This window comes from Alligator sinensis, unplaced genomic scaffold (genome assembly GCF_000455745.1).
Source record: "Alligator sinensis unplaced genomic scaffold, ASM45574v1 scaffold1386_1, whole genome shotgun sequence".
Classification (NCBI taxonomy): Eukaryota; Metazoa; Chordata; order Crocodylia; family Alligatoridae; genus Alligator; species Alligator sinensis.
In genome coordinates, this window is record NW_005842806.1 from 115302 (window position 1) to 125639 (window position 10338).

General features: G+C 45.6%; 1 protein-coding gene across 3 annotated transcripts in view; it reads right to left on the minus strand.

The window, feature by feature from the left end:
* Positions 1–1492: 1492 nt before the first annotated feature.
* Positions 1493–10338, minus strand: part of TULP3 (tubby like protein 3) — a 52368-nt gene continuing 43522 nt past the window's right edge. For all 3 annotated transcript variants that reach the window (XM_006035115.2, XM_006035114.2, XM_025191290.1), the window contains exons 9-11: positions 9635–9733; positions 4752–4923; positions 1493–4246 (exon numbers count right to left, since the gene is read on the minus strand). In XM_006035115.2, coding sequence (XP_006035177.1) covers positions 4113–4246; positions 4752–4923; positions 9635–9733 — 405 coding nt within the window. In that variant the 3' untranslated portion in view covers positions 1493–4112. The remainder of the gene's footprint in view (positions 4247–4751; positions 4924–9634; positions 9734–10338) is intronic.

Genomic DNA, 10338 nt, shown 5'->3' on the forward strand with positions numbered 1-10338 from the left:
CTGCCTGGTGTCGGGGGGGCATGTGCCCCCCCTGACTCAAGAGGGACCAGACACCCATGGACAGGGGGCAGAAAGGCAATCAGGACTTGTAGTAGAGATGATATCTTTCATTAAACCAACAAGATTTTTGCAAAACAAAATTTCTTTAATTGCAAGCTTTTGTGCACAAACACCCTTCATCAGGCACCAGAGAAAAGATTGTAAAAGTTTTCCTGGGTAGAAATGAAAGTTCATATTTCATAGGATTTCAGAGGAGTCAATAGATGGAAAACTCCTCTGGGCAGTCAGTTCATAGCTGGTTTGAAGCCTCTCACCTCCTGTGAGGATCTGTGATGATGCAAATTACCTTGAAACAAAGGCAGGAGCAGGATCTCAGGTTTCAGGTGGTCACAGTTGCTTCCTGCTTGGGAAAATATGAAGCTTGAAAGCACCTTCCTCGTGGATCTATTATCCTGGCCGAGTTGCAAAGAATGTGAAAGGGGACCAGGTATGCAGTCTACACACAGAGGAGGGGCCTAGAAAGTCAGATCTTTCCTGTGTCGAGGAACAAGAGAACTCTGTTCTCAGGAATAAGCACACACTTGGTTCTCTTCACCTCATCCCAATAAAAACAAAAATAAAAACACAGTATATCTAACTCCATTGATTCCATTTTGTAACCACCCCATCCAATTATTTGGTAGAAGGGATCGAGATGACTGCATGTCCCATTGAAGCCCAAACTTGAAGTTGAAAAAAGCAGCCATGACACTTGAAGACAGGGTCTGAATAACCACAGAAGAGAATCAAAAGGAAGGGATGGAATGGAATGGCTGAGCTGGACTGCTAGGGGTAGAGGAAGGGAATTTAAGAAAATGGCACTTCTATGTCCCCTGGTTGATTCTCACACTTCTAAATATACATAAATCCAGTGCTGATAAGGAGTGAATGATATAGATATAAGATGGAGCCATGGAATGGATGGAGGGGAGCAGGCAGAAAGAGACACAAAGAACAGGCAGCAAAAATCCTGGGATATGAAATAACTCATTTAGAGCTCACTTTTTTTTATAAATTACTTTATTTTCAGTAAAATACAAAAATTATATATACAATTTATGTAAAACCGCATTTGACCAAAGGTACTGGAGGTTTCTGCAGTGCAAATGCAAGCGTTTAAAGCAGCAGGGAGTACATCAAGACATGCCTCCCCCCAACCCCAGTGTTTTAGATGGATCTTCGGCATACACAGAGCAGCACTGAAGGTGAGAGTAGGTGAAGACAAGAGAGAAAATGGGGCAAGGAATTGCAGCTTCCAAAGTACAAAGTATCTGAAGGCACCTGAGAAGAGGTATACACTTACCTCCTGCTTTACCACTGCCTGTTCTAATAGTAACAATAGACCCATGTGCCTGTTCACATGGGGGCTGAAGCCAAGCTACCCAAAGTTGTATTTAGAGTTTCAGTGTACTATTTCCCTGACTGAGGTGTACAGGAGCTTTTATGGAGGGACAAAAAAAAATTCCCGTGCTTTTTGTTCCAACTTCACAGACAGTTCTTAAGATGGGTTCCTAACACACGGGCATGCTCGTTTAAAAAAAAATCCGTCCCCAAGGCACTACGGGAAACCCAGTGAGGGCCCTCCCAAAAGTAACTACTTTAAACACAGTTTTGACTAGCATGGCTTCAACACCAATGTCTGTTGGGTCACTGCATACAATCCCTTTAAAAAATACCTCAATAACTGTAGAGAAAAAGAAAGCGTCAATAATAGAAGACACAAAAGGTCATGTGCCCGCAGAACAGGCATCTCAGAAAACACAACAAATCAGTTCATGTAACTCAGTGAAGAGATCAAAGGGTCCCAGGCACTGACTTAGCTCTCATCTGCTGGGCTTAGACATCAGCTTCCCAACTGGAATAGACGAAAGAGCCCATTTGGAGAGGTGAGCAAAAGTGTTGTAGCATGGCCTGCCAGGCATAAGTAAATTTGTCTTAGACTGGAAGGCAGGGTACTACCTTCAAGTCACCACAAGCCAATTTCTCCCATATAGTCCTAGTGACAAAGTTTACTGAGACAGGAGCGTTGTGAACTGGTTTCTTAGCTTTTCTGGATAGGTACTGGCAGTGCAGAGTAGTCAGGGGGTAATATTAACAGAGTACTCTTGACTACTGTAGCCCAGATCTGTCTCAACAACAAGCAGAAAGTCAATGAAGGCACAAAAGAAGCACATGACACAAGCTCTCCTAAGTGGAGCACTCAGGGAAGAGGCTGCTTTGAAGGCAATGGCACCACAGCCAATAAAGCTTGGAGCATCTGAGAGAGATGCATTTTCTAGAGCTGGAGCCATCAACGACAATTCATCATTTGCAGTTAAAATACAGGGATTACATGGGACTATGATTGAAGGTATTTTTTTCTTTCTGGCAATATCAGAAAATGTCTACATATAGTTTCATATCTCTACAGAAGAGCAAGATGACATCCCCCAATGCAACACATGTAGATGAGGCAATCCATGGAGAATGGTACAATGGCGGGAGTCTGGCTGCCATGAGTGCCCAAGGGGGCTAGTTAGCTAGCAACAACTTTTACACAGATCACAATATGCAAAGCACAGGACACCCACGCTTGGATCAAGGGAGGCGTATATGGGCAATTTACCTGGCAGCTGCACAACAGGCATGAAATAAACTGGATACCTTTTTAAACACAGCAGAGGTGTAGCCCATGGAGCCCATGGACTATGCCATGATCTGCTTTAGTTTGACCCAAGGCCATCAGGACTAAGGAAGAGAGCATTCTGCACTGTGATCTGTAGTCTCCACTGCCTGTAATCCAAGATGAAAAGTAAGGGTAGCAGCATTTTGGAGTCCTAGGAGCAAGACTTTGGTCACCTCTGGTGCAAAGTTCCTATTTACTTGTGCTTGGGAAACATTTGCAACCTCCTTTTTTGGCAAATTAGCATCTTCCTACATCCAGATTCAAATTATTATCTAAAACATTCTCATTAGGTCATGATTGCAGATATCACACAGAACTGGCATTGGCCAAGCAGGCTGCTACAAGAGAAGCTCTTGCATGCTGAGATAAAGGTCACATGAGGCAAAGTAAATGATTCTGGCAGCAGTTCATTCCTACCCAATGCACCGAGCTTTATTCATGAAGAAGTTTTAGAAAGTGGTTTTGACTGACCAAGTTTTAGAATCAAGTACATAAGCTCAGCAGAATGCTGCTTTTCAAGAATAGCATTGTAAACAAATGGCATGCACCCTTAGTCAGTTTTTTTAATATCCAATCATCTACTTGATCCCATTTGTAAAGTTCCCAGGGAAAAGAGAAACCATGATGGTCATAATATAAAATAGCACCCACTTGGAAGTGACAGTTGCGGTTTTTGATACTTATATCTTTATTTGGTAGAATGGTTGTTGCAGGGCAATGCACAGCAGGAACAATTAAGAGGAACTGGGGCCTATAAAGTAATCATCCTGCAGAGTAAGAAGAGGCTATTGCAGCATGTGGCTCTCTCTTGGGTTTGATCTTTGGAGAGGAGCATCAAGCCTGGACTCTCTCCTCTCTCTTTGAAATTTGCCCTGGACAGAGTGTTATTCTGCAGGGTGAGAGCCCATGTTGTATCTGTCTGAAATAATTGTACCATGGACACACAGTGAAATGGACAGCATGAGCACCAGGGGCACTGCCAGAGATCCAAGGCATATGGGCACTAGCACACTATTAATCTGATCCCTGCTGCAGGGAGTTCCAAGTCACAGTGATGTTCAGCAGCTGAGGAGCATGACCCGAGTCCTAAGCCTGCTCTTAGACAGCATTTACCACTAGGTTTCTCAATGTAGCATTAATACTAGTAACATAAAGATATCGCATGTTTTGTTGCCTGCCCCACTGCTTCTCCCAATGCACAGGCAGAGCTCTCCCTCCCAAAAGGGCCATCATTCCCATCAGTTGTTGTAAAGCTCCCAAATCTATTGCTTGCCTCCTACAAATCCCCACAGAACAATATCTTCCAGTTCCCTTCTGTCCCCCAGGCTATTTCTCATGATTCAAACCAGAACTCAGCTACAAGGTGCAGAAATGGGAGCGAGTTCCATGCCCAAGTCCACTGCCTCCCTCATTCACAGGCCAACTTGCTATCAAAGCTGGAGAGTCCGATGGCAAAGGCTTGGAGGGCACATAGTGGGTAATTATAGTCCAGAGTGAACACGTCTTCTGCTACACGACCAAACTGCATCACAATGTATTCAGCTAAAGAAACCAAGAGAGATTTTATAGGTCAACAATTTCATAAGGAGAGGGAGAGGTAAGAGAAGAAACAGTGAGTGAAGCAGTTCCATGGATGCTTGGCTGGAATGACAATCCCCCTCCCTTCTTTACCAAAGTGGGCACAGAATTTGCTTACAACAATGGTCCTGCTGCTTTCCTTTACAGAGCTGCTCCAAACCTATGCTGGGCTGGTTTGGCTATCCCACATTATTCCCCCGTCTTTTTTTCAGCATTTGTCCCTTTCCAGGGCAGTAATTTGTCCTCAATCCGAATTGAAGGATAGGTCCCATATTATGCACTGCCCAACTGGAAGTTACTGATAGCCTGTGAGCTGTACCCTTCATGCTGTCCTCAGCTATCCCACATTTTACTTGTGGGAGTGGTGCCCTCTCATCTAGTTAGCTGCAAAAAGGCAATCCTGTTTTCTTCACCAGAGTGACAACCCCTGCCTCTCCCCATCCACCTTCGCCTCCCCTTGAGCTCTTACGGTCATTCTCATGGACAATCTGGAAGTTCTTCACTGAAGCCTGAGTGACTCTCCCATGGAAGTTCAAGACATAGGACTGAGTGTCATCATTCCAGACTGGGGCTTTGTTGTGCAGCTCAATTAGGTTCTCTACGTTTTTATTTTGCCATTTTGCCAGCAAACTCTCATGTTCCTGCACAAGAGAAAAAACAACCATGCTTGGGAGGGGCGGCTTCTAGTTACTGCCTTTCTTATGTTAATCCACTCTCCTACTGTGAGAACAACAAGCTGATTTAATCAGAGCCTGCAGGAACAAGGGACAGTTCCACACATTCCTGGGTCTGAGGATTTCTTTTCCACCCCCACTGGGGTGTCATTATTGCATCTCAATTCCAACTAGAAGAATGAGAGGGTATACACCTTCTACCAGTATCAGACATTGATTATATATACAAACTCTCAGTGTGCTGGCAGGAGGATTTTTAACCTCCTAAAGACCTTTATCCACCAGGACTGATCTTTTAGAGAGATCCCAGATATATTTATTTTAACTCCCTAGTAAAAGGGTCCAGGATGTTTTAGTGGGAAATTCAAAGGGGCAGTGGGCTACCAGTAGGCATGGATTAAAGTGGTTCCCCCATTAGACCAGGATTGGACACAGGTACACAATATGCAAGAAAATGTAATGGGGTGGCAGGGTTAAAAAAGAGCACATTTATCATATCTGAGGAGCACCACCAAGCCTGGAATAGAAACAAGAAGTGAGGACAAAATCAGCTCAAAGGAGAAGTGGAAAAAAAGTCAAGATGTTCAATGAATTTCAACCTGAACAAACAATACAAGCTAAATCATAATAATTTTTAAAAAACCACCCAGAAAAAAGTTATGTAAACCAAAAGTAGGGACAAATGTAACAATTGTAGCAATGGGACAAGGGATAAGCTATTACAATGTAACTTATGTCTGCCTGATTCTGGATCCTTACAAGTATAGCAACACTGTTGCAACTTTAACCCTGTTGCACTGCCTGTCAAAATTAGGGCAAGTTAGCTGACCTGTATTGCTACAGGAGCATGCAGCTGTAACAGTTACATTATAGCAAATGACAAGCCCTCCCAATCCATGCTCCCCCCTCCCCCCCGGCCCCCGTCCTTTTAAACTGTATAAAGTGAGTTGGACAAAATCCAGCCCATGGGTTGGATCCAGCCCATGGTGGACTCAATTTCCCAGCAGCCCCAGTGGCTCTATCTGGCTGCTGCTGCCAGCACCAGCTCCGCTGTCCAGGCACCCCGGCCTGTCCACCCTGCACCTACCATTGGAGGCAAGACCTGCACAGGCAGGGCACATGGCCAGGCGAATAGGATGGGGCTGTGGCCAGGAACGAGACTGGCAGGCAGGGCTGGGGAGACCCTGGGATCTTGAGGTGGTGACAGCACAGGGCTGGGCCTGCGCCGCAATCCACTGCCCGCTTCTGCAATGAGCGTGAGTTCTGCAGGCAGGGGTGTGCAGGGAGTGGACTGCCACAGCCCCATGCTGCTACCACACCAAGATCCTGACCCCAGCCACAGAGCAGCTCCCAGCCCAGCTGCATGCCCCGTATGTGGCTCCCAGAGTCTCCATGGAGACCAGTTGGGAGCTGCGCGGGCAGGGGTTGCTGGTAAATGGAGTCTGGTTGCCAGCTGGACCTACTATTATGCGCCCCCTTGGTGTAAAGGTACATTTGTCCATAGCCTTAAGTTATTCAGTGGGATCTTTGGAAAGCAGTTGACTGAGGAGGTCTGAGTGACAGAGCTAGAGTAAGAAAGCATCAGGGCAGGATGAAGGGATGCTTGGTGGTTCTTGGGATTTTCTGAATGGCTCACTGCTTAGTTATACATCTATTTTTACTTATGTCTATAAAGATGCCAACAGGACTCTGGGAATGCACATTGGGACTATCATTTAAAGATGACCTAGTACTGCTTATTCAGAGACAATCCCAAATATGGTAGGTGATAATACACCTCCCTGAGTTAAACGGTATCTGGTACTTAATTCCATAAAAAGCCACCATTCAACCTTGGTCCCATGGACATCCTCCCGCTCCCTACCCCAGACCTCCTTCAGATGCTTGCGTTTCTTAGGACAGTCCCCAGGACAGTTAAGAGCCGGACAGTCTTAACCACAGTCTCTTAGCTCTCTTTAAATGATGGCTTCCCCTTGCTAACACTCTCGCCAAAATGAGCTGAGGAAGGGGGTAGACCCATAGACCTGATTCCCTCCCCCGCTGCTGCCACCACCACCACCACCACCACCACCAAGTGCACTCTCCAATGGAGCTAGCTGGTCACAAACAGAAACACATACAGCATTCTCTTATGGGATGATGGATCTACCATCACCACTAGATCCTGACTTTGCTATCCAATCACGCAGTCAAATGCTTGTCCAGGCTCTCACCATTTCTTGTCTCAGTTACTGCAACATCCTTTTTTTCTGGCCTTGACAAATGCCATATTGTTCCACTCCTATTCACTTAGAATGGAGACACAAACACCTGCTTCTTGGCCCAGGACTTAGGCCATTTTACCAATCTTTCCAGACCTCCACTAGCTCCCTCTTCTGTACTGCACTGAACAGAAAGTACTTGTTTTCTCCAGGCCTTTTGTTGCTTATCCTTATCCCATCCATTTTTTTGTTCACTTTCAAGATGTTAAACTCATACTTCTATTAAATCCATTATACCTTTCTTTACTAGTGAGGACTCCCCTGTACTTATTGGTAAAATTAGCTCCTTATCCTCCTTCAAATTCATCAAATTCTTCCCCTGATGCCTCCAAAACACGATGATGGTGATAAGGTTGTTAGTGTGCTGGCACCATTGCCTGTCATGGGGACCAACACTGTTTGATTCTTTCCTCGTATTCCCCTTCCAGCTGTATCCACCTATTGCCTTTTGTTTTAGACCTAAGGCCTGAACACAGAACAGATTGACACTGGTTTAGTTTACACTGCTTCTGTAAAACAGTGGTGGCTAAAATGGATCAGCTTTCCCAGAGTAGCTGCTACTCGATGACAGAGAGTTAGCAATAACCTGTTTGTGCTGAACAAATGACTACCCTAGGATAGGAGTGAAGACAATACCTACAGTGGTATGATTTACATTTGTGTATTTTTACCCATGAAAGCTTGGGGTAAACACTAAATTCTAGTAAATTACACCAGCGTGGGGCCACACACTGTGTAGCTGCTCCTTTTTCATACTGGAGTAAGGAATGGAGTCATGAGGTTGTAGGTATGTCAGGTGTCCAAGCCCTTAAAATGGAAACTTTCTGGGAAAGGGGACTGTCTTTGTTCTGTTTCTATAGCACCTGATACTAGAGGTACACTGATATATCAGTTGCATATCAGATCACCACCAATCAAAGGAAAATTTATGTTATCGACTATTAGCTTTTTTTGGCCAGCATAGCTGATAATGTTCACCGATAAATATAATCAATTATACCTTCTGGTCAGGGCCCCTGGATGCTGCATGCGTGTATGCAGCTGCATGCATGCACATGGCCAGGAATGAAGCTGGGCAGTGTGAAGAGCAGCTCCCTGCAGGTATGTCTGTGGAGGGGGAAAGGGTGTGTGGGGAGGGAAGGGGCATGGTGGGGACAGACCGAGGCCACCACAGTGAGGGAGGAAGTAGGGTAGGGGCTGGGGGTGCTGTCCAGCCAGGGTGGTGACTGGGACCTGGGGCCAGGATGGGGAATGGGATGGAGCCACGGGATGCTTGTCCAAGCGGGGGTGGGGCGGGCTCCCTGCTGTTGCACACACCCCCTGGTGAGGCATGGGGGGGCATTTGCCTTTCCCCCCCACTTTATTCACAGGGCAGATGTGAGCTGCCCACTTTGGGCTTGGGACTCTCCACCCTGCTGTTTTGGCCCTAGGAGCCCCCTGCTGGCTATGCATCCCCTGCCTGCCCAGCAACAGTTCGGGGCAGGAAGCTGTGCCTCCCACTGCTAGGTGGGCAAGGGGCCCGCAGTCGGTGTGGGGATCCCTGGGCAAAGGCAACAGAGCAGAGAGCCCTGAGCCCACAGCAGGCAGCTTGCATCCACCCTTGCCGGCTCAGCTCCACTTAAAAGCATTCCCATGCTTAAAAATGATGGCAGTGGTGTTTGTACTAAAGCTTTAGTTCAAGCACTCCCGTCGCCATTTTAAAGGGCCGGGACAATAATCCCCTGGATGAGCTCTTTGCAGCTCTGTCCCACTCCTTGCTTCCCGCCCTGGCCATGGGTCCAATTCACTGCCCTGGCTGGGCAGCACCCCCTGCCCCTGACCCACTCCCTCACCGTGGGGACCTTGATCTGCCCCACCCCATACACCTTCTCCTCCACAGACTTATCTGCAGGGAGCTATTCTCCATGCTACCCGGCTGCATTCCCTGTCATCAAATTGGTATTGGCCAATATGGCTGCTTAATAATAATCGGCTATTGGGTATTGCCCACAAAAATCTTTGATACAATGAGGTTGTGGTCTAAGACTAGGCCTCCTAGGCACAACACACACAACTACAATTAAAAGGGCTATTTATGTTCATCTGGCTAAATGACAAGTAAGGTATTTGGAGGGTTGTATACGGAAACAAATACACTAAAATTAAGAAAATGACATCCTAGGCTGCAAAATAAAATAATAAAAACAAGTAAGTTTCCTAACCATGAGATTTTACTTTCCTAAGGAAAACAATGAAATCCTATGGAAGTTACTTACAAGTGGCTTAAAAAAGCACACCATAGTTAACAGTTCTAGGAGTGAGATAACTGGAAGCCAGAAGGCCCTTTTCACTTAATGTCTCAGTAATTAACCCATAGCGTGCTACACAGTTAGCATCCTTTGTCTTGCTCTACTGGTATCTGACAGTTCCAAACTTACATTTCGTGGCCTAATTGGAATTCGCTTGTGGTTCATATTCATCCCTGGAATGATCACAGACATTTTCCTGGGACCCTTGAATCCTAGCACATTGGTTTCCTAAAAGGCAAAGAAAAAGGTTCTGAACTGGAGCCCTGCTCCATACAGCACAGAGAATAATGAGACCATTCCAAATAAATACCTGGTCCACGGTGATACTGGATACATACTAGCTGCAACCATAATTGAACAAGCCTTGAATATTAGGAACAGAATATTTCCCCTGCTCCTCCCCCTGTAAACTAGATACAGATATTGATATAGTTATCATCACTCTTTGGTTAATGCAATTCCCCACACATAGCCCAAAGCATGGCTTTACAACCTAACTTGGCTAGTGTGATTCTTAGACAACTAATTTCATTCACCTTGTTGATGAAAAACATGCCAGATTCCTGCTAGCAACAAAGGTCTGAGTAAGATTTATGGTCAGTATGGCTTTGACTGCCTTTGTGTCTTATCAGTATGTTGTCCATTGAAAACATAAGGTTCTAGGGAGAATGAACAATCACACTCTCCTTAGCTTTGTTACTATTATTGTTAGGGATATATCTAAAAATCTCTCTCAAACTGTGCCCTGGCATAAAAGATAAGAGAAGGCAACAGGGCACTCTAGTCAGCATCTGGCTTAGTTTCAATCCTGAAACAAAATTATGCTTAAAGTG